At 40.5% G+C, this 23,839-nt stretch overlaps 1 protein-coding gene across 3 annotated transcripts; it reads left to right on the top strand.

Moving 5' to 3' along the window:
- RNF149 (ring finger protein 149) lies at positions 58-23,671 on the top strand. Of its 3 annotated transcripts, XM_021413522.1 has the most exons (9): positions 58-736; positions 8,057-8,307; positions 11,026-11,094; positions 13,880-13,962; positions 14,434-14,530; positions 15,063-15,092; positions 17,177-17,372; positions 17,721-19,737; positions 23,054-23,671. In XM_021413522.1, exons 1-8 carry the CDS (start codon positions 277-279, stop codon positions 17,777-17,779), a joined length of 1,245 nt encoding a protein of 414 aa, XP_021269197.1. In that variant the 5' UTR covers positions 58-276; the 3' UTR covers positions 17,780-19,737; positions 23,054-23,671. The 3 variants fall into 3 exon arrangements, with proteins under 3 accessions (XP_021269197.1, XP_021269186.1, XP_021269195.1); XM_021413511.1 differs by having other exon boundaries at positions 80-736; positions 17,721-23,671; XM_021413520.1 differs by lacking the exon at positions 15,063-15,092 and having other exon boundaries at positions 123-736.

Here is a 23,839-nt window from a genome sequence, read left to right as displayed (position 1 = left end):
GCGGATGGGCGCGTGCGCGGGCGGCAGGCCCGGCCTCCTCCTCGCCATTAGCGGCGCCGGCGGCTCGACTCCGCCCGGGGCGGGGAGCGGGCGGCGGGAGGGCTCACCTGCGCGGCGGCGGGGCCAGAGCCGGAGCCGGGTGCGGAGCAGAGTAGAGCGAGGGGAGGCGAGGCGGCGTGGGCCTCCTCCTGTGTTTCCTCCTCGTCTTCGTCCTCTCGCCTCTCCCGTGCGCCGCGCTCCGTTGAGCCGCCCCGGTGTGGCGGCGGCGGCCGGGCCATGGTGCGGCGCGCCCGGCTGGCGCTGGTGGCGGCGGCGCTGGTGGCGCTGGGGGCGCCGGGCGGGCAGGGAGCCCGGGCGCTCGAGTGGTACACGGCGTGGGTGAGCACGAGCTACGTGGAGCCTCTCAGCAACCGCACGGTGCGGGGCAGCACGGAGAGCGGCCGCTACGGGGACAGCTCGCCCAAGGAGAGCGCGCAGGGCCTGGTGGGCATCCCCCGCGGCGCCTCGCCCCGCCACATGGAGGGCTGCGCCGCCGACACCGACTACGACGTGCCGCTGCCCGCCGGCGGCCGCCCGGCACCCGACGGAGACCCGCCGGCCTGGATCGCGCTGGTGGCCCGCGGCGGCTGCACCTTCAAGGACAAGATCACCAACGCGGCCAGGAAGCGGGCGGCCGCCGTGGTCATCTACAACGAGGCCCGCTTCGGGAACAGCACCGTCTCCATGTCCCACCTCGGTGAGCGGGGAGGAGGCGGCTTTGTCTGAGGGGCGGCGGGCAGGCGAGAGGGGACGCGGCCCTCGTGGTAATGCTGCGAAGAGCCGGTTGTAGCTCTCTCTGCTCCATCCCTTAAATCGCCGCTGAGGGCAAGGCGGATGTGCGTGGGGCTGCTGCTCACGGACGCACCTCACGGCTCCGGGGTGCCGCGGGAGGCACTGCCGCGGCTGTGTGAGGAGAGCTGCCGGGGCGGGCTCCGCTCTGCTCGTCGTCCTCACGTGCGGGTCTGTGAGGGGTGGGAGGAAGGTAAAGGCGCTTCTTGCCTGGGGACGAGGTAGGAAAACTGATGCCTAGAGAAAAATGTTGAGTTGGCTTGCCTGAGCGCGCTTATCTCTAGCCTATGGGAGGGAGCCGTGCTGTCTGCAGGTGTCAGAGCTGGGATGGATGCTGCAGCCACGGCTCAATCCGTGCCTGGAGTGCGGCACTGGGTTTAACAGATGTGACAAGATCAAACGCTTAAGTTAAAGGAAAAGATCCTTAAAGCTCTCCTATAAAAAATCTGTTAGCGTTTATAGGTTTCAGGGGAACTGGAAGGTCTTCAGAGAAGCATAGAAAGGTGAAGCAAATCACGTCAAAAGTATTGGCAACATGCATTCCTGATGTGACGAGTTTGTTAGTGCCCAGGCTGTCCTTGTGGTGAGGAGGGGGAGGACCATGGATTTGGCTAAAGTAGAACTGTAAAGTGTTTGAAGAAAACAAACTTACTTGGATGTAGCAAGCTGGAAAATGCCTCATAGCTTGTATTGCATACTGGGGGAAAGGTAGCTCCCACTGGCACAGCTGGGACTGTGATCACTATTCCTTCTTGCCTGCTGTGTGCTTGGATATATCATGGAATCATTGAGGCTGGAAAAGACCTCTCAGATCGTCTAGTCCAACTGTCAGCCCATCCCCACCATGCCCACTGACCATGTCCCTCAGTGCCGCATCCACGTGGTTCTTGAACACCTCCAGGGACAGTGACCCTGCCACCTCCCTGGGCAGCCTGTGCCAGTGCCTCATTGCTCTTTCTGACAATAGACTTTTCCTAATATCCAGTCTGAACCGCTCCTGGCGCAACTTGAGGCCTTTCTCTCTTGTCCCACTGCTGTTACCTGAGATAAGAGGCTGACCCTCACCTCACCACAACATCCTTTCAGGTCATTGTAGAGAACATTAAGGTCTTCCCCAAGCCTCCTCTTCTCCAGACTGAACAACCCCAGTTCCCTCAGCTGCTCCCCATGAGGCTTGTGCTCCAGACCATTCTTGACCCACTATGAGAGAGAAGGTGAGCTGCTAGGTAAGGTGGAGTTCTGATTTAGGTCCTATGTGGTCCTAAGGTGTTCTTTCTTTTGTAACTATTTTGTTCTTTGCTTGTTTTTTTTTTTTTCCCTTGCTGTCATTCTTTTTTTGTCCAGTGGGATTTTTCCTGCATTCCACTCCATTCACCATCATAGCCTCTTATAGATATTATTTGTTTTTTCTGTGAAATCTCTTCTTTCTTATCTTGCTTTTTTCCCTCAGTGTTTTTTTTCTATCATTTCTGTGCTGTAGAAGACCTTGTGTTGACTTGCTGGTGTAGTTGCATATGTCAGCAATATGAAGACAAGCTCCCTGACTGCTGCTGTTCTGTTAACGTTTTTCTTTGTGAACTGTTGGAATTTTGCTGATAATAGCTCTGTCTGTGTAAAGAATAGGCTTTAGTGTGGTTATATACAGTTACACATTTGTACTTGTTTATTCTGATTTCACAAATGCAGGCTGGACCTCAAGATCGTTTGGATGGGGTGGGAATGTACTACGTAACAGTGTAATCACTATCTCTGAGTAACAGATTTTTGCTTCTCAGTGGGAACTTTCAAACATATAAATGTTTGAAATAGCTACTGAAATTTTCAGTGCGTTCTGCTGGGAGTACAGGGAGGAGTTACTGTTGGTGTTTCAAGCTTTGTGTTGCTTTAAGAAAAAAGGGGACAAGGGAGAGCATGGAATATAAAGGTGTTTTATTAGAGACGTCAGTTTGCCATTCCCCTAAACAGATTTGTGAGGTGACATACAGGAAAACCCGACTTGTGAGTAGAGTGCACAGAATGCTACGAGAAATCTGCAGTGCTGTATCTAAGGAGAGGAGTTACATATAGAACGTCCACTGAATGGATTTGCAGTTGTGGCACTGGAAATGATGCAAGAAAGAGTAGTCATTCTGGCTGATAGATGTGCGTGCAGCCTGAATAATATGCAGGTGATAAATGGGATCTGTAAGGTTCATTTCTCTGTTCTTCTAAAAATCCTAGCCTTTGAGATTTCTTGTGTCAATGGTGTTTGTGTGGTAGTGGCAGCTGCGTGTTTTTAGGCTTACTCCAGCTTGAGTAAAATGATTCTTGGTGAGGCCAAGAAGTGATTTGTGCTAGCTGGTGTCAAAGCATTTGACTAAGGACAAAAATTCCAAATAATCTGCGGATTAGTTGTTTGTATGAAACAAATGGGTGCCCTGTATGCGTCACGAGAATGCAGTGAGTAGGGATTTCAGTTAGTAGTTTTGGAGCATCGCAGCCAAGAGTTTGAGTTTGTACCCTTGCAATCCTGTTCCTTTCTCCAGAGGAAGGTTCTTCAGATACAACTTTTTACTGATGTCTCCTGAGTTTCAGGCCTTTGCTCTCTCTCTGTGCTAGGTTCTTGAAAATGTTGCATGCCTTGTCTCCCTGAGAGAAGTAATAGTGAAACCACTTCACGTGTGGCTGAGGAGTTTTTTTCCAGTGGAAAGTATTTGTTTTGCCTGGATGACTCAAGGAGTTGTCTGTCCTTCAGCTACTGAATCTGAACGGTCTAAACTCCAACTTCAGGTTCACAGAAACAGAGACTTTGCAGGCGTTTTGAACTGTTCATTTTTGGTGTGGGGGGGAAACTTAATGTGATACGGAAGCTTAAAATTCCTTTCTGAAGGGAAAATAAATGCTGTATATAAATACTATCTAGGAGAGGTCGGGGAGGAGTCAAGGTGTAGAGTATTGTGGGGAGTAGACCAGTGAGCTGGGGGCTGTGCGCTGGCTCGGAAATCAGGGAAATGAAGAGATTGATACTTTGTGCTGGGCATCCAGCCATTTGTGAATCCTCAAGCTATGATTTTAGGATCCTGATCAGAGTGTAAATAGGAGTAAAATATGAAGTATCGCTAGGCTTGGGAGCTGTCCTGTGGTATGTATGGTAATGGGGACTTGGCTGCAGTAGTTTAAGGTGAGTCTGAAATGGAGCTTTGGTGCTTGGCTTGTGGATTTGAGGGAAGCTTGGGACATAGCTGGAATCATACACTTAAGGCAGTTTTCTTTATGTAACTTATTTTTAATGTGGCTTTGCCAAAATACACCCGACTAATTCTTTTCTTCATTGACGTGTTTTCTTTACGCAGCTATATTGAACAAAATAGGTGTGAATGATTTTGTACTGACAATTCTAAAAGCTCTTGCCAGCTCCCAAAGGGCAGAGTTAGGATTATTTTGGCACGCACTTCAACTCTTTGCCACATTTATTTCGGGGACTTGAGTGCTACTCAGGATTCTCAAGTGGTGCATAACTTCTGTATTACCTATGCTTGCTGCTGAAGGCTTTGGCACTATTTTACTCAGAGGACAGAACTGAAATTGGTGGCTTTCTTAGCCTGGGCACCAGCTGTTATGTTGGTCTGCTGTGTTTGTCAAAAGAAACAGAATCATTTCAAAATGCTCATGTTATTCTGTATGTAAAAATACATAGACACTGGAAACCTGTGTGGAAGGAGGGATGTGAGCCTGTATTGGTTGCTTGGCTTCTTGACTCTTCTGATCGTATACCGTGCTTCTTGAGGCAGGTGGCAACACACAAACCTAGGATCTGGGGAGATGAGGTGGGGCTGGGTGATTGGGGAAGAGCTTGTCATCTGATTGCTGCTGTAAATGGCATTGGTGAAGATCAGAGACTTTGCTTTGCCACCAGGAGCTGAAGAACGCATTCAGCGTTAATTGTGGCAGTGTAAGTAGGATATTTAAATTAGATCTAAGAGCTGACCCCCCTCAAACCTTGAGAGCCTTCTGGCGTTTCCCATGAGGAGAGAAGCTGAGTATGGCTGCATTTGGATTCCGAATGATAGAAAATGATCTTTACGTTTATGTGCATTCATGAATGGGAATAAGTGTGGTTGTTTAGGCTCTGTGAAGTCAGGGTTTTATCTGTATGGCTTTCTCCTGAGGAGAGCGCTGACTGCAACTTGCAAGAGGAGGCTGTAACAGTACTTGCAGTAAAACTGACCTTGGCACAGTAGCAGGATACGTACCTTCATCTCCACACAGTTTCAAATATGTCCTTATTTCCAGGTATCCTAAGGATTTACCAGCTCTCTGTTGAGGTGATAATGGTTAGAAAAGCACGCACCTGATTTCAAATCTGCCTGACTCTGCTGAAGCATCAAGCGAATTAAAAAAATAGATCCAGGTTTATTCCAACAGGGTAAAAATATGTTTATTTATTGCATAATTAGAAACAAGTATAGAACAGCAAAGCCAACCAAGCTCTCAATTAGTGTAAATGTGACTTTGAGGTTTTTAAAATTGTGATTTCTTTTTTTAAGGTCAGAGTTGTGTTGCAGTTAAAGCTAGTGGAATGACTCAACACCATTTGTCTTTGAATTATGCGTTTCAGAACAGAAGTCTAAAATTAGAGTGAGGAATGAGTTAAAGTCCTCAGTCTTGCAGGCTGCTCAGGGCGACTGCTTCTCTGAGATCGCTTTTGTAATAGTGGATCTCAGTTTTTTGCTTCCTTTCCTTATGTCTCATGACCTTGAAGGCCATCATACTTAAGTGTGTGCATCTTAGTAGCAGATTCCTCACCAAGTCTTTAAAGCTGCTAAAATGCTTTTAATGGACATTTAATAAAATATGCAATAGTTACTTTAGGTTTAAAACTGGAAGGTGTCACAGTACCTAGCAGCCGTTGTGCAGAAATATCCTGCTTTCCAATTCCAGTAAATAACTGGCTGCTACTTGGACGTGCCAGTGACAAAACAGAAGTAGGCATTGCTAAATGTTGTGGGGTTTTGAAGTACTTTTTTTGTGTCAGAAATTGTGCAGAGATTTATGTAGCAGGTTTGAAATGACTGTAGATTTTGGGATTGAAGAGGAAGTCTGTGTTGGTTGAAAAATCCAGTCTCTGCTTCCAGCCTTCTATTCTTCAAGTCAGAATGAAAATACATAAATGCTGGTGCCACCCATCCTGGTATTTGTAAACTCTTGCGATTAATTAACCATATAACTAAATCAGGAGATGAAGTCTTGTGGAGAACGGTTCTCTGCTATGAAGGATACATTTCTAACTTAACTCTGTTCTTTTCTTGGTAACTCACTGGTGCAGTGCAAGGTCAGAAAGCAAGGAGAATCTCACACAGCCTTCTGTAGAGGATTCAGTAGTTTCTCTGGTAATGCTTTTGTGCTAGTTTAGGGAGGAAAATGTTTGTCTTAAACGTTACTGCTCTGTGTCTCCTAAGTACACCCACTAGGCAAGACAGCACACGCTGGGAGCTAGGTGAATGCTGGCTGGCCAGATGGCTGCTGGTGAGCAAATGCGGGATGGCTGAGCAGGGACATAAGCTGGGCCTTGCTCCAACAGCACCTTTTTCTCAGACCTTTGAGAAACCCAGCCCTATTTGGAAATGCTGCTCTTTTGCCAGGTCTGAAAGCGGCTCATGGGTGTAATAGCTCTTACAGTAGGCGAGCAGTGGGGTGATTGCATAAGGTGGAGCTGGAAGAGATTACCTGGCATTCAGACAGGAGGGTTATTCAGCTTGTGCTTGGAACCTGCAGCCTTTCATCCACAGCTGCCCATCACACCTGCTTGGGGGGGGGAAGCTGCTACCTGTGGAAGTGCGCTGTGGGCCTATTCCCCTTGGAGTGTTACTGGGGTGGCCAGGCTGAGTGGGTGTCTCAGCAAGAATGATTTCAACTGGAAGATGCCTGAAATGTTTACGGCAAATGACTCTTCATGGTAATAGGCAGTAGGTGAGTCCAAAACGGTTTTTCAAGTTTTCAAAATCCCCACTTGACATAATGTCATACATTAAGCAACAGTTTCTTTTAACATGACTTGTCAATAGTGACACTAATACAGTTGGGAATGGAAAAGGCTTTATGTCCTCAGTGAGAGGCTTTGCTGCAAGTAGGTAAGGTTGTGAATCTGAAAGGGTAGCTGTGATATTACAACTTCTTATTTTCAGCTGGGAAAACTCCTTTCTTCTTTATTCCATGACTTTTTCTCTGGATCAAGCTTAGTTGTGCTTTTTCTCAGGGGTAGGAGTGCAAGGCAAACTAGAAAGCCATAATTTACCAAGGGCGTATAGTAAGAACTATTCAAATAAAAACAGCATGATGGACCAGTGAAAAAGTGACATTCATAACGAGTATATTTGATCTCCATTTGTTTTGTAATACTCATCAGATGTTTCTGAGACAATTCTGGAGTCACTTCCAGATGAAACTGAGTAAAATCCTCGTCACAAGGAGTCTTCATTCATGCCATTTGGTCTTGACAGTATCTTAGCTTGTTTGGCTGCAATATGGTGCTTAAAGTACTTTTTTTTTTATTAGGTGCTTTTTGCTCCATATGCATTGAGTGCTTTTGAGTTTTAGTATTTAAAAAAAAATCTTGTGTGCTCCCAGAAGAGTCCCAAAGGATTTCTTGACAAGTCCTCACCTTGAAGTCCCATTAGATTGTGAATATTTAGTATTGAAGGATATAGTTATTCAAATTTTTAAATGTAACTGAATATTAATTATCCAGTCTTTTTGTTGTTGTTCACATATCCAGTCTAACTGTGCTGTGAATTCCAATTCAAACTTGACTGAATGTCTCTTCTTGTGGTAGTTTACATCCTGTCTACTGCTGCAGTTCAAGTTCCTACATTAACGAAGACCAACTGCTCTTGAGTTGCATGTTAGAACTTGAGCAAATTCAGGATAAGATGTATATAGCTTGCCAGCTTTTTCCATGGCACCTACACCTCCTCTTGTTGTGTGGAATGAGGAGTGTAGAGTCTTGATAAAAGTAAAGTTTACTTTTAGTACACTTAGTAGTGTAAACTCTTGAAGTTTATCTCGCACTTGAGTTTCATAATGTAAGTAAAGGGTTCTCTATTATTAATCTTGATATAAGTTCTACTGTACTTGAAAAAATGAGGACACTTTCCTGTAATTTTACTCCCTGCTCTTAATTGAAGAGGCCCAAATTACTGTCATGCCTGAATGTCAAAATTTTTACTGTTTTTTTTTCCCACTCTAACAGGAACAGGAAATACAGTGGTGATAATGGTTGGTTATCCGAAGGGAATAGAGATATTGGAGCCAGTACGAAGAGGCATTCCAGTAAGAATGACCATTGGTGTTGGCACACGTCACGTGCAGGAATATATCAGTGGCCAGTCGGTTGTGTTTGTCGCCATTGCCTTCATCACCATGATGATTATATCGCTTGCTTGGCTGATCTTTTACTATATACAACGTTTCCTGTATACAGGATCACAGTTTGGAAACCAGGTAATTGGAGACGAAGCTTAAAAGTACTTACAGTCTTCTGTCAGATCAGTTGCCTAACTTCCCATATTTTATCGAAGCATTCTTGAAGATCTGTGCCTTCTTGTTACTGTATTGTCATAGAATTGTTTGAGTTGGAAGGGACCCTTAAAGGTCATCTAATACAACTCTCCTACGACGAACAGGGATACTTAGAGCTAGATCGTATTGCTCAGAGCCCCATCCAGCCTGATGTTGAATGTCTCCAAGGACAGGGCTTTCACCACATCTCTGGGCAACATGATCTAGTGTCTCACTATCCTTATTGTAAAAAAAAATAAAAATAATAAAAATAAAATAAATCCTTACATGTGATCTAAATCTCCCCACTCTTAGTTTGAAACCTTTTCCCCTTGTCCTGTCACAACGGACCCTGCTATAGAGTCAGTCCCCTTCCTTCTTGTAGTGCTCCAAACAACACTACTCAGTGATGATTGGTGAGGCTAATAAAAAATTTTCTAGTTAGCATTATATGCTTGGCTAGTTGTAATTATAGAAACCAGTATGAAGTAGTGGGAAATTAATTTAGCCAGTCATCAGAAAATGAATAAAGGCAGTTTCTTGTGTTATTTGTCATCTAAGTTAATTTTTAATGTTAAAAGGATGGAAGTTACTTTCATTCTTCTGTAATTTTCATTCTGAAGGTACTGACTTTACTAACCTGAATATTTTTTTTTAATGGAGAAGAGACCATGGTAGTTCTTATTTTTAAGACAGAGTAGTTTGAGCTAAAATTTTTGGTTCTAATGCCTTACAAAAACTGCTGTGAATTGCAGCACACTGGAAGGAGCATGTGTTGTGCAAGATTGTGCTCAGTAACTTTGGTTCTACTTGGCCCTTTTTGGATTCCTGTTCTTCCTTGAGATAGGTTGTTAAAAAAATAAAATCAAGGAATTGTTGCTTGACTTTGAGTCTGAGCTCTTTTTATAACTTAAAGGACTGTTCTAGAAAAATCTTATTTTTTTTCAAACACTTAAGATAACACTGTACTGGTTAAACTTGCAGTCTGCATGAAGTGTTGGTTCCCTGTAGTCTTTTCCTTTTTCTTTTCAAATATTTAAGTCTTTGAATTTACGTTCTGAGAATATTTTCAAGAAAAAATATTTTCTTCTGAAGTACTTTTAGAAGGAGGAGTGCATTTTTGTTCTAAGATTTTTTGTGTGTGTGTGAAGAAAGCAGTTTTTTCCTGCTACACGGACCTTACGACAGTTCACACTGGAGGGAGTTTAAATGCTTTATAGTTTGTATGTTTTAGATTGAATGGGATCTTTCCCAAAAATGTGTACCATGAACTCTTAATAGCTTGTCATCTAAATGCTTTTAATTAAATGAGCATTAGACTGTTATGCCATGTTCCCTAGTTCTTCCTCTTTTGTAACAACTGTTGAAAACAAATTTACAAAGCTATGTGAAGCTGGAAAATGTTTTGAATATCTTTGGTCAAAATATATTGTTAGAAATCTTAAGAGAATTTTGGAAACCAGAAGTCACTAAATCTTGTTTGGCTTACTGACTTCAGCATAATTACAACTTTGAAGTTAGTCATGGCGTGCTATAAAGTGAGGTACTCCTCAGCTGTGCAGTGAGGGTGAGGAAGGATATCTTACGATATTCTAATCAGTTAAGAAGTAGATCATTGAACAACTTGTTGCTGCTGAAGGTGAAACAGGACAGTGCAGGAAACCCAGAGCTGATACAGACAGTGGAAGAGACTGCTGCTGGTTAAGTGCACTGTGAGGGAAGTTTCAGACTGCTTGCTAGCATAGGGATTGGAATTTGATGATACTTGGGATCCCTTCCAACCCAAGCCATTCTGATTACTTTAGAGGGGGGGAAAAAGGTACTTTAAGTTCATATAAAGGATATAAGTCGTGATATCATTAAGAGAAAAGCTGCCATTATTTTTTTTTATTATTGTATTTCATCAGTGGGAGTTCTTGCTAGATAGATCAAACTCTTAATTGGGAATGTTCAATTTCTAGCAATAGCTATGTCTTTGTCTTAGAATACAGTACTACTTTATTTGCTTGCTTCCCCTGCAAGCACAATTAGAGCTGTTACTGTATAGGAGTCCAGTATGTTGTCTCATGTCTATGAAGCCTTTCTTGTTGTGTGCTTTGCATAATGTGTTCTTTCAGTGTAAAGCTTTGGATAATGTATTAGACAGTGTTTAACGAGGGAAGGCATTAATAGCTACAAGCAGCCTTTTGACCTGGTAGCCAGCTGTAGGCTACTCGGCAGGATTCCACCTACTCTCAAGCTTGTGTAAAACCTACAGCCTGCTTGCTCATTGCTTGGCCTAACAAGAAGGTCTGGTTAATTGTTGTTGCGGTTCTAAAGCATAAATTAACTTTGATTTTCCTGTGTGGGAAGGCCCTTAATGCGGGCAGCTACTGTACAAGACTCTATGTCAGTCTGGTCTGTTTAGTTCTGTGCCAGTTGAGGCCATTGTTAGAGCAGTACGCCTATAGATAATGTTTACTATTGTGCCCCAAGAATGCAAGACTTGTAGTTCTTCAGCATCTGCTGGCTGGAACTACTTTGTAAATAAATTATCTGGCCGGAGTTGAATTTTCTGATGCATCCAGAAGGCTTAGTAATCCATGTGGAAAGCGTTTAAAAGCTTTGAAATGCAACTCTTAAAGCACTGTTCTATGCTAACACTTCACATCTTTATTCAAGGGACATAGGAAAGAAACCAAGAAAGCAATCAGCCAGCTTCAACTGCATACTGTGAAACGTGGAGACAAGGTAACTTGGTGGCTTTGGTTTTTGATGAGTGGCTTGAAATACATTGTAATGGAGTATTCTTGGAGTTTAGACTGAAATTATCACAAAAAACTGCAGTGAGATTCTTACAATTTTAGGCTAATTTCATTGCCTTTGCCTAGGAGACTAATTTTAGAATCGAAGAGTTGAAATTTAACTGTTTCTGAAATGTGAGGCTGGTTTGTTGCGTGTATTATCTAGATGTGCAGAATGTTACAGGAGACTAAAAAGGGCTGATGCTATAATGATGAGGAAACGCTCATCTTACCAGCACTTGAAGATGTCAACAAGTAGATTGCGAAATTCTTCCTAGGACCTATTGATTGCGTAGTTAGTATAGCTGATATAACCTTTTCATTTAAGAGGACATGCCATTTTATTTTTCAGAGGGCCTTACAAATCTAAAAAGCTTTGAAAAACAGAACGCTCATTTCATCTTTTTTGACATAACGATACATGAGCTGTAAAGACTTGAAGTACAAATGTAAAAAAAAAAACTAAAACAATTCTACTAGAATAAATGATTCTAAAAATTCAGTTTTCAGGAAGTTAATTTTGACAGCTTAAGGCCTAAACTAAGAACTCATAGAACAACTATGAGGTAGGAAAAAAAAGTATTGAAAGAAAAGATTTAGTTTCAGGCAGCTGTGAATGTAAAGGCTAAATTAACTTCTGAGAAGATTTCTGCTTCCATGTAGGAGTTTCTTTCCCAGCCTTAATTGTTTTATTTGATTCGCTTTTACTTAAGGACTGACTCATTTAGAGATGAAAACAAGAATTTTCTTTAAATCCATGAATAAAATTAAGGTGAAAAAGGACACTTAAGAGCTTCAAAAGGTGTGGTTCAACAGAACCTGTTAAGCTTAAGTTACATGCTGCAGAAAAGATGGTCCTTCATGTAGCAAACTCATTTGAAATTAAAGCAGTCTCAGAGCCTACCTCTTTTTCCTCTTGTGCATTCAGAGTGTTTAATATTTTCAAGTATTTCTTACTTGAATTAAATTGTAAATTGCATCAAAAAGTAATCTGCCAAGCTCTGAATGGAGAATGTTCATACTCCTCTTTATACAAGGTGAAATTAGAAAGAAGGGAATGTGGAACTGGATAAGAACTTACATGAAGTAGTGTCAAAGCATAATATCTGCATGGGAAGAAATGGATGTAGAAGAATCATGGTGAACTCTTACCATGAGGACCACAATGAAGCTGTTAATTGCTTTTAAGCTTATAGTCAGGCCTCTAAAAAGGATTGTTTTGGGGGATTTTGCAGTGTATCAGATAGTTCATTCCTATTAATGCATCTGTAATCAAAGTAAATAATATAGGGGGTTTAAAAAGGTTATTTTACAGTGTCCTTGTAGCAGCTATTAGTGACACGTCGGTCAAGCAAAGTAGAATGAAATGAAATTAAAATGTTTAAAAGGTTTTCTGATTGGTAAATAATCTCCTACCAATTGTTTTGAGTCCTCCAACTACCACCAATTTTTGGTAAGTTAGTGGTGCAAATGTACCTTTGTGAACTAATGTAAATTTATTTGAAAACATGGTTCTGTCTCTAAAGAAAAACAGGTACGTATTTCCATTCATTCTGTCATTATGACTGAAAGAGTGCAATTATTCTATTTATTGTGACACAGTACAGTTGTTTTTATCATCACTTCTCTCGGAGTTGAGATATTTAACTAAAAATAGGTCAACGTTTTAAAATTGTTTGCTATCATGTGGATCTTTCCTGAGAAGCTTATGGGATTATTGCAAAATGGACGCTCATTTGGTTATGTGCTACATGCTTGGATTTTGCCTCTTGTGCAGAATAAGAAAAAACATTTGTGATAGGAAAAATGTTTCTCCTTAACTGTTTATTTAAAAAAAAAAGATTTGGGAATTTGAGACATTAATTATGAAAAGTAATAGCATGTAAAGGAGGTAGAGACTTTGCCTTGAATTTGAGAGTTTGCTTGTCGTACTAATTCATTTGAATGTGTGTGGTAATTGTTAACTGTTTCAGTTAACAGTAAATGTGAAAAACTTCAGTGGAGGGATGAAAGAAGTTGGCCCACTGGGTGTTCTTCTAATACTTTAAAGGGCCCAATTAGCACTGAATTATTTCTCTTGTCAGGAGGTATCTATCATACCTGTTCTGTAACCATAAGTATGGCTTCAAGGAGGCAGTAAGACCTGTTACTTAAATTTTCCTAACCCCTAAAAAAAAAAATGGGGAAGAAAATCCTGTTTTTAACTTCTTGTGCTATAAGCTTGGGGAAGAGACTTAAAAAATCACTATAAAATTTTTTCTATTCTCTTCCTTTGGCCTCCAAAGGATATTTATTGGGATCTGGTAGAAGAAAAGTAGTTATGGAGAAAGACAGTTCACAGTATTCAACTTCAGGAGCCCCTCTCTGCTTAATCTCTTGCAAGTCTTGTGAACCATCAGTTAAAAATTAGATTGGACACTTTCACTTGTGGTGACTTCTTTTAAAATTTCTTAACTTTGTGGTTTTTGTAAATTGTTCATGGGAGCCAATCTCCAAGCCAGCATTTGAGATCTAACAAATAGCTTGTGGTACCATGTATAGCTACTTCAATTAGAAACTCTGAGTTAGGGGCCTGGCTTTTAGTATTTGATATCACTTGATCAAACCACCTCATCGAGAATTAAATGAGGAACATGTTTTTATTTGCTAAACCAGTCTATCCCGCATTTTGTGAAAACTCAAAAGTTTGTAATGGTATGGAGGTAACTCATTTAAATGTTATTGTCTTTTAGGGTTTAGATGTTGATGTCGAAAACTGTGCTGTGTGCATTGAGAACTATAAACTGAGAGATACTGTCCGAATTCTGCCATGCAAGTAAGTTAATATCATTATTCTCTTTTGTTAGGTAAAACATAGCACAAAAATTGATGAGCCTTTTGGAGACTCTTCTGAAACAGGTGTCAGGGCTGAAACCTTGCCATTTCTATGGCCTGTTACACATTGAAGGAGACTGGGGGACAATATAGACCTTCATATTTATGGGAGGAAAAGAAGCAATTGGGAGAAGTGTAAAAATGAAATAAAACTAGAAGTTTGAATTGTACACAGTTGAAGTGGTAGCTCAGTGGTTCTTTGTAGTTAGTGCTATCTTTAATTTCAGGTTAGCATACCTGAAAAAGATGCTTCCAGAGCTTACGGTTATGTCTGTCCTAATAAATTAAGCAGTACCCAAATGTCAGGGTTACAGAGGAGTTGTGTTAACTGTTAAGGTACTAACCTGCACATCTTTTAAAGAAGTATCGTGTGGTTTCATAATAAGTTCTAAAGGGCATTTGTTTTCTTCAGGCACATCTTCCATAGAACGTGCATTGACCCTTGGCTTTTGGATCACCGAACTTGTCCAATGTGTAAACTAGATGTTATCAAAGCTTTGGGATACTGGGTACGTTGCACGCTTGTTTTAATCTTCAAGAAAAAAATGTAATGCATTAAGCAAGTCTTCATTTAACTGTTCAGAATGAGAACAGTTGTTACTTTACTAGACTGGAGAAGCTGATCAAGGATACAAGAGTGAATGAGAATAGGAAAAAATGAGGGAATTCTATGGATAGGAACTTAAACAGAATATTGAACTGTTTATGAACCCTCTGTGCACTATGATAATCATTTTTTTCCTGTCATCAGCTGACAGTAGTAATGAAGTTAAAGCAAAAGTGAGGCAATTTGCTCAAGCTATGAAAACCTAACTTAATTCAGTAGATTTCACGTATGTTTTCAATCTTATTGAGAACTGCAATTCAAGGTAAATTGACTTTTATATAATTTTTATATGATTTGAGCACACTTGTATATAATTCCATATATAACAAGTGTTTTATCCCTGTAAATGAGGCACTATTGAGAACCTTCCTAAAGACATTCATTGGAAATTGGTTAAATAGAGAAAATGATGTGCTCTCGTTTCTTCCTGACAGCACCAGAAAAGAGAGAGGAAGACACATGCGGTAGGTTACTTGGTCATTGTTGATAAATAGTCTTGAGTTCCACTAAGATGCCTTAGACGTGAATGTACCTCTTCTCTTCTACCGATCTGCAGAGATCTTCAGAAAGCAGGGGTGTTCCTCATATTCAGGGGCCTTCCTTTCATTGGCTAGGTCTGCGTTATGACTAGCTTCTCTCGTTTTGTTACAGAGACTTAGCAGGTATATGGTTGACTGACTTTTGTGTTGTGAAGGATGACAATACTCTTGCTACATAGCATGCGTGTATATATACATATAGCCACCAAGTTGCGGTGGCTCTGTATAACAGGTCAGGCTTTATCCAAGAGATGCAATCTTCTCACATGAAATAACTATATTACTATTGCTAATAGCTTGCTTCTTGCTCGTTTTCAAGTCTTAACGTTAACATAACTAGTGTTGTATGTGAAAGGTTAAGTCCTTTTGTGTACAGTCTCAAAGCTGAAACACTTCAGATTTCGGAATGCCTCTATTCCTTGGATTCCTACTGTTGCAGGGGCTACTGATACCAACACTAATCAAGAGGATTAATTACTTCTCTGCTTGTTAGAGAAAAGGAATATTGGAAGCATGTTGAATGTAGTTGTATCAAACACAGAAGCCCAGTTCTCTTTTCTGATGGAATGGAGGATATGTCTTGTGTCAGCTATGCAAGTTATGCTGGAATTAGTAGTGTGAGAAATCACTTAGTTTTTTCTAGCTTGGTCTTCAGCCTGATCCAGGTTGCCCAATCTGATACGTAGAGTGATTGTGTGAATGTTTTGCTGATGTGAGGAAAGAAGTGTGAAGAGCAGGGCAGATCTTTCAGCAGTGTGCTTGCTGACTGTTACAAGGACAGACATGAATGTGCGGCCTTATTACAGAAGTCTGCTAAGCCATACTCAGAGTCTTAAGGCTGAGTTCAGTTTTATGGTAAACACTTCAGATGCTTCCACATTTTTAAATGCTTATGGTAGAAAGAAGACAGGAAGTCCTGTTACTTGCACTGTTTCCAAAACAAAGTACTTAGTGGACTAGTTACTACTTCTTACGAAAAAGAGAACTGCAGTTCAGTGTGTTGGACTTCCTGGTTTAGGCAAGCATTGTTGAATCTTCTGTCTTCAGTGCTTATTTAACTGCTGAAGTTTTGAAAATGAAAAATCACTTTTCCCAGATACGCACACCCTCTGGAGCGTTGCATGTGTCTTAACTTATATTCAAATGTAGTTGTTCTATAGCGTATTAAAATTCAGCATACAATCAGGTGTGCTGTTCTAATAGTAAAGTAAGGAACAGCATATAACTTCTTAAGACAGGCCTTTGCTAATTTTTTGAGGAGGGGGAAAATGGTCATTCTGCAGCCCACAGAAGAGCTACTTGTACTTCACTCTACTTGTTCATTTAAACAGCGTGATTATATTAATAGCAATAGCTTAAGGTTCAATTTCAGGAACAGAGTTGTGTAAGTAGGATTTAAATCCATTCTAAAAGTTGGTTTATGAGAAGTAGCTTATGCTGTCCAATAGATGAAATAAGTTCCTTTGCTCATGTTGCATGTTTTATTCCTGCAAAGTGAGAAGCTGATATTGTTTCCATTTTTTTCAGACCAGCATTTAAAGTTAGGTTGGAGGAAGAGGAGGGAAGCCTTTTCCTATGTCAAGCTTTGGTTTACCTCAGTTTTTTTTAAAAAAGTTGAAACTTACTGAACTACTATTGTGAAAAAACAGCAGTTTCTATGATCTTGTGCATAATCAATAGGTTTGCTCAGTGAGAACTTCGTATGTGCTGAGTATGCTCCTAATCAGACTGCACTGATATTGTTGTTAAAGTGTTGACATACTCCAGCTGAAAGGCTGGATGGATTGACTCCTGCCATTGCCACTCTTGGTTTACTGAGTTTGTTGGGAATCTGACATTGACGTTTGAAGTAGACACTGCTAAATACTGTACCCATGAGCTTATAGGCAACACTAGCTGAAGAAAAAGTCATTTTTTCCAATAAGGTGAAGCTACGAAGTGGTAATATGGAAAAATGTTGATGCCAAGTGATGGACAGAGGTGTCAGTTAATATATTTTAATTTTGAAGGGCGACCCTGAAGATGCACTTGAAGTTCCAATCCCTGAATCGATAAGTGGCAGTGTTTCAGTTGGAAGTCTGAGTATTGCTTTACAAGAAGATGACAGAAATGAAGTAAGCGAACTGTCAGCTTCCTCCACCAGTGAATCCGTGTTGCAGTGTACCAGTTTAAAAGAGGATGCAGGTGAAACCACAGCATTACTTGGTAAGTAATAATTCAGTTTATCACTTGATAGTCACTTGATGGCATTATTGGCACTAGAAGGCGGCTTTCTGATGATAGCAGTCTTAGTATTGCACTGCAGAACAGATTGAGTGGCGTTTGTACTGATGTTCAAAAAACACAGGCAGGTAGATCTTGAGACAGCCCTATCAAGATTGGGAAAAATTGCTTGAGGAGGGAGGAAATGTAAACAGTGTTTGAGAAGATTACTTATGTAGAGCATCTTGAACTTTATGTAGACATGAATATTTAATTAGTTCCCAGAATTTAGATAAAACAATTTGAAAGACGAATCTAGAAACAAACTTCCTTCTAATTCCTGACTTCTAGATGTGGATATCAGTAATAACCGGCATGGAGAACATCTATCTAACGGGAATTCCCACTGAGCTGCTTCATGGAAGATACCTTGGATAGACTGCTGAAGAACTATTTTTTATTTAAGTAGTATGAACTTTTGTCTGGTTAATGGAAAAATAACAATGTAAATTATTTTACCTTTCGAACTTTTCTAGCTGGTGTTCCAAAAGGGCTAATAACTAAAAATTTTATACACAAGAGGATTTTATAAAACTTCCTCTGGATGTCTCATCCTATAAAAAGATGCAATAACCCTTTTTCTGTAAGCATTGTTACAATGTCATTGTGTTTCAGAGGGCTGTAACAAGATGAAGACAAGGCAGTGAGACAGTGTAGAATGTCAAATGGATAAATGTTTTGGAAGCACTACTCACATTCAGCGTGTATATATGTGGAGAACACTTACAAGACTACAGCGATTAAAATGTTCTGAAAGTTCTGATCTGTTGTAATTGGAGATGGACATTGTTAAAAAAGACACACAGTAACCTTTGAAGGAATCAAATATCTTAATGGGTATATTACATATCCTCTTTGGTGATGAAAAATTAGTAAATGCAACTTTCCATACGTATAACAAATACTAATTTGCTCTTGTAATGTGTTCCACTGAGAGAAAAAGGAGACTTTCTCTGTCTCACTAGCTTCTTATACTGAATTTGGCAGTAATAGGTTGTGCTAGGTGGTTTTCACGTGCTGAGCATGTAGACTTATTTAGGTATATGCACACTGGTTACCTCTTTCAATCTTAAACTCAGTAGAACAGAGGTAAAGGGCTAACTATGGCTAAAATGTATTTATTAGTCTATTTATAAGATTTTAATTCTTCCTTATTCCTGCTCCCATCTTTATGTGCAAATTGGAACTGTTTCTTAGGACTTAAAAACATTTTTTCCGTGTAGAGATGCTAGAATTCTTTTCCTGGAGATTCCAAATTAAGGGGTTTTGACTGGGTTTGTCACTAGCTTTCATCCCTTTCTTTCAGATTAGCAGTATTGTGCCTTATAGTCAAACACCTGTGAAACCTGAAGCATCCGAGAGTAAATATAAACCCTGACATCTCCCAGTATGACCTCTTATTCAAATATTTATATACTCTTAAGCAGTATAGGGAATTGCTAAACTGTTTTGTAAAGAAATATGTATATTCAAAACACTACTTAATAAGGGTATTAAATGAATCGCGTAGGATTTTAGCATTGTCATGTATAAATGTGCTATGTTCCTCAATTTATTTGGGTAAAGCTGTTATTACAGGTTGCTTAAAACAGTGTCTATTACTAGACATTTCTTTTAGAATGCATTTCGTTTTTAAAATGTACATTTGGAATGTTTTTAAGACAATATGCAATTCTTTTTCTAACTTACATTGAGCTTCAGTAGAAGCAATAACTTTTCTTAAGTTTAGAATGAATGTTCCAGAATTGAGAGATTTCATCTGGGGAAATACAGTCTGAACTTCTACTTTGCAGAGCAGATGTTTCATCCTAAATTTCCTTCAAAGTATTCCTGTTAATGCTTAATGACAATAATCTGCCTCTTCCTTGTAGGAGTGTAATTTTTAGGTTTACTGGAAAAATTGTCAGGTTGTAGTTCTGATGTCACCAGCAGGTGCAAGTTTTTGTGATGCCTTTATCTTACAAGAAGCACATGAGAATGGAATATGACTGACCAAGCATCTCCAAAACTGAACAAATAAAAAAACAGCCCACAACTAAAACAATGTGTAGGGACGCTTGTCTCCAAAAGAAGCCTATCAACATTTCCAGAACTGCCTTTTCAACTATCTCTTCAACATTATGAACTAAGTCTTCTCCCTCTTCCTTAACACAAAATTGAACATTGTTTTTTTAGTAAATGTTGAGAGGGTTTAAACTCTAGCTCAAGGAGGAACCAAGAGGAATTACCAAGAGAAGTCTTGTTAATCTGTGGATTGTATCTTGCTGATATCTGCAGTGCAATATTCATGCTGGAGGGGAGAAATGTGGTGAGTACTTCAACTTTTAAGTATTATCTCTAAAACAAAAAGCTTTGGTTTAGAACTGAAGCTGAAATCTGGAAGGAAGGGTAGAGAACCTGCAAACTGACAAGTGTGCTTAGAAAATCTGAAGTGTTGACAACTTTAGAAAAGTGTCCAAATATTGAAGGTTCCTGGAAGACGTCTGCTGCTGACACTGTACCTATTTAATGCTAAGTGTCACAGGAGTGTTTGTACGTAGTCTGTCATCGATACAGTTAGGTCTTGTAAGGCCAGCTGTGCTGCTGAGGAATGATGACAATAAAAGGCCGAATTGCAGTGCCTCCAATAAACAGTTTGCTCTCGTTGGAAGCACAATGACAAAATTGTCCGAAGCGAATGTTGGTCTGACCTCAGAAAGCTTCTGTACATCAATAAAAATAGTGGTAGTGTGAAAATAAAGAATGGGAAATAGACAGTCAATGGAAGTTAAAGCAGTAGCAAGAGGCTTAGAAACATGAAGCATATCATCTATGGTTAGAACTGAAATAGACCACTTACTCTGAGTGGGTGAAGGCAGCTCTGGGTAAATACAGGTACCCAGATTATGTATATATAATTTTACTTATGGTAGGGTAGATGTCCTTTCACTTCCTTCCCCACCATTTGGAGAAGCTATAATCTGCCTCTCCGTTGAGGCTATTTCCTGCTTAAAATGTGAGCTAATGCTGTGGGTTCTCACTCTAGCTGCACATTTTTTCATAAAACATGCAAGGACTTCTCTCTGAGATTTGTTTCTTTGTCAGATTTTGTTGAAATCCTCCAGAGTGGCTGGAGGCATCCACGCAGTGTGATTATGAAGTGGACAGGATGGAATGCTCAGCCCCACTGGACAGTGTTGAGTAAATAAAGTGGGGAAAATCCCCAGTAGGACTGAGGAATGTAATTCTTATAGGATGTTGAATTTCATTGGAATGGTATTCATTAGTATCATTTCATTACTTCTTGTGGTACTGTTAGGGAGAAAACTTGTAAAGTGCAAAACATTTTAGAAGGAGATAAACATTAAATGGGCTGGTGTTTAAAGGGAGACTGAATCCCCCTCTCTGTTTAAAAAAAACAACTTAATAATATTGTCTAAGAATGCTGAAAAATGTAATAGTATTTTTTTAAAACCTAGCTGCAGCTTTTAGACCTGTTGGCAAGAAAAAAATGAACTTTAGACATTTCAAATTGAAATGCATCTTAACTGTAAGTTAAATTACCAGTGGTACCTGTTTAACTAGACAATTTGGATTTTTTCCACTAACTACCTCTAATCAAGGCTGCATTCTTCTAAGCAAAAATGGGCTTCAAGCAATGTGTGGATGAGGTTCTCCGCAGTACTTGATTAGATAGCAGTAACTCCTGCTGGGACCTACCTCCAAGTGTATGAATGTCATCCAGTTGTCTTTTGCCTGTAATCAGTGCTAGATTCTTAAGAGAAGGCATGCCAGAGGAGTTGTAGGATGATTTAATCACAGTGAGAATGTTTTTTTTTTAAAAAAAAAAAGCAAGCTCTTGCTTACGTAATGAACTGGGTGCTTGTATATTCCTGCCAAAGCTGCCCTCTTAACTGCACTTAAGGAATTTCTTTCCTATTCAGGGATGTAATTGGGCACAGGGAAATACTGTTGCATCAACCTTACTGAAACATGCAAAGTATTTTTTTAACCTCTTCTTGATTTTTAGGGTGGTCTTCTGGTTTTCTGCCCTGCCTTCTGGGTTTTCTCTAAGGCAAGGCAGTAGTGGCTTTGCAAAGGAGCCCAGCAAATATGTGATGATGGCTGTCTCTTCTATCCCTGCGCTTCAGAGGGTGCTTGAGACATCTGAGATCTACACTCAGAGGTTTTGATAAGCTCCATCAGAAGCAAATGTATTGGTTTTACATGATTGTAGCTGCCCAGAGAGGTGGTAGATTTTCCATCTTTGGAGGTGTTCAAGACCAGGTTGGATGGGGCATTGGGCAACCTGTTTTAGTACCAGATCTGGAGGTTGGTGGCCCTGCCTGTGGCAGGGGAGTTGGAACTTGATGATCCTTAGGGTCCCTTCCAACCCGAGACATTCCATTCTATGAAAGGACTGGAGGTAATGGCCTCAAGTTGCACCAGGGGAGGTTCAGGCTGGATATTGGGAAACATTAATTCTCAGAAAGAGTAGTGATGCACTGGCACAGGCTGCCCAGGGAGGTGGTGGAGTCACCGTCCCTGGAAATAGTCAAGAAACATGTGGCTGTGACACTGAGGGACATTGTCAGTAGGCATGGTAGGGATGTGCTGGCAGTTGGACTAGATGATCCAAGAGGTCTTTTCCAGCCTTAATGGTTCTATGATAAATAGGATAACATATTGGGCTGATGATGTAACTGCCCAATGAACGCAAACTTCTTTTGTATAGGCAAGTCTAGATAAGCAGCTGCTGTTAGCAATACCGATCATTACTTGAGGTTAAGAAGGGCATTGTGAATTAATAAGTGCAGCTAAGTAATAAATACATGGCTCTGTTACACATCAGCATCCTAGCGTTCAGTAAAACTGTGAATTCTTGCTCAAAAGAGCCATAGGAGTTTGGTCTTGGCCTTATTTTGAGTGGAGAGGTTATATGAGTAGCTGTGAGAGGTTGGATGTCTTTGGCTGGAATTTGTAATTTCCTTAATTTGAAGTTTAAGTCCAAAGCACTAGGTACTGAATGCAGCATTTCTGTGCCCGACAAATATTCTGAAGTTGTTAAGGAAGTACTGACTACAAGGAGAGGTGGAACTGAAATGTAGCAGAGAAGATAACTGGCATTATCTCGTCAGGTTAACCTGGAGGGAATAGTGTTCTTGATGTTGGCAGCTTGACAACAGACTGTTCTCTTCCACATGTTTCACTTCAGCCACCAGTTTGGGTGAGACTTCACAAGATGGCTCAAAGCAATTGAACAGCTTGCTGATACAAGAAGAGAAGAGTGGTCTTTCCCAGTTTTCCTTTTATGCTTCAACTGTTTACTTTGTTCTGGCTCTCACATTCAAACTTAAGAGTATGTGATAAACTAACTCCGCTCAAGTGGCAGAAAAATACATCCATCCAAGTGGTATTTTGACAAGCTAGGAGGCTGTGTATCCTTACTGCCTAATAGAATGAGTTTTGGAGCTAGGCTAAGCGAATGAGCGGTTTGGGTGGAGGAGGAGGGCAGGGCAACTCCTCTTTGAGTTGAGATGTACTTTTATAGTAGGGCCACGCTAGAGTAAAATTTATGAGAAGTGGCAGCAGTGATTTTTCTGTCCTTGATGCTGATCTTTACTAGTTGTTCTTTTCTCTCACAGGTGATATGTGAAGATTTGAGAATTGGAATTGTAGATTAAACATGCACAAATCAAGCTGGTGGCTTTTGTTTTTGTTCAGTATGGGTCCTAATCTCTCTCCTCGGATATCCTGGTGTATTGCAAAACTCGATTTGAGAAAGTTTAAAAGTAGAATGTCTCTACGATTGCATGTGTTTGTGTGAAGAATGCATTGCCTGGAAGCCGTTCATTATTCTTCCATTGGACCTGACGCTAGTTTTCACCATCTGAAACATGGTAAAGATACTGTATTTTTAAATGAGCACATCCTTCTCAATTGACAACAGCAAAATAATTTGAGTTTCCATCATTTCATTAGTCTGAAGCTTAAGTCCAAAGCTTTGAATTCACTTCTACTAGAAACATAACTGCAGATTACCACTTGAACTTGCTAGTCTTTGTCAACAACTATTGACAATCAACTTTCATGGTAACCTTGTGCTAACTCGGCTGCATTGATTGATTGGATTAAGCACCAAACTGTTTTTTCCATTGTGTATGTACAATTATAAGAATGTCAAGTTATGCATTGTTGATGTAACTTAATGGCTAAAAGCTCAAATTCCATAATAAATTATATGGACCTTTTGAAAAGCAACATTCTGAGGAACTTCAGAGTTTTCTTTGTATAGTGCATAAACAGAACTGTGGTGGGTTGACCTTGGCTGGCTGCTGGAGGCCCACAAAGTTGCTCTCTTGCTTCCTCTCCTGGACAAGATGGGGAGAAAACAAGATAGGGAGTTTCCTTACCAATCACAGGCAGAGAAA

Source organism: Numida meleagris, chromosome 1, assembly GCF_002078875.1.
Source record: "Numida meleagris isolate 19003 breed g44 Domestic line chromosome 1, NumMel1.0, whole genome shotgun sequence".
Taxonomy (NCBI): domain Eukaryota; kingdom Metazoa; phylum Chordata; class Aves; order Galliformes; family Numididae; genus Numida; species Numida meleagris.
This window is presented reverse-complemented; position numbering and strand designations above follow the sequence as displayed.

Bases quoted from the DNA above. Each gene is read 5' to 3' on its own strand.
- RNF149 (XM_021413522.1), top strand. From the start codon at position 277: ATGGTGCGGCGCGCCCGGCTGGCGCTGGTGGCGGCGGCGCTGGTGGCG. The intron at 13,963-14,433 runs GTAAGTTAATAT...TGTTTTCTTCAG, and splicing joins GTCCGAATTCTGCCATGCAA to GCACATCTTCCATAGAACGT. The intron at 15,093-17,176 runs GTAGGTTACTTG...TTAATTTTGAAG, and splicing joins GAGAGAGGAAGACACATGCG to GGCGACCCTGAAGATGCACT.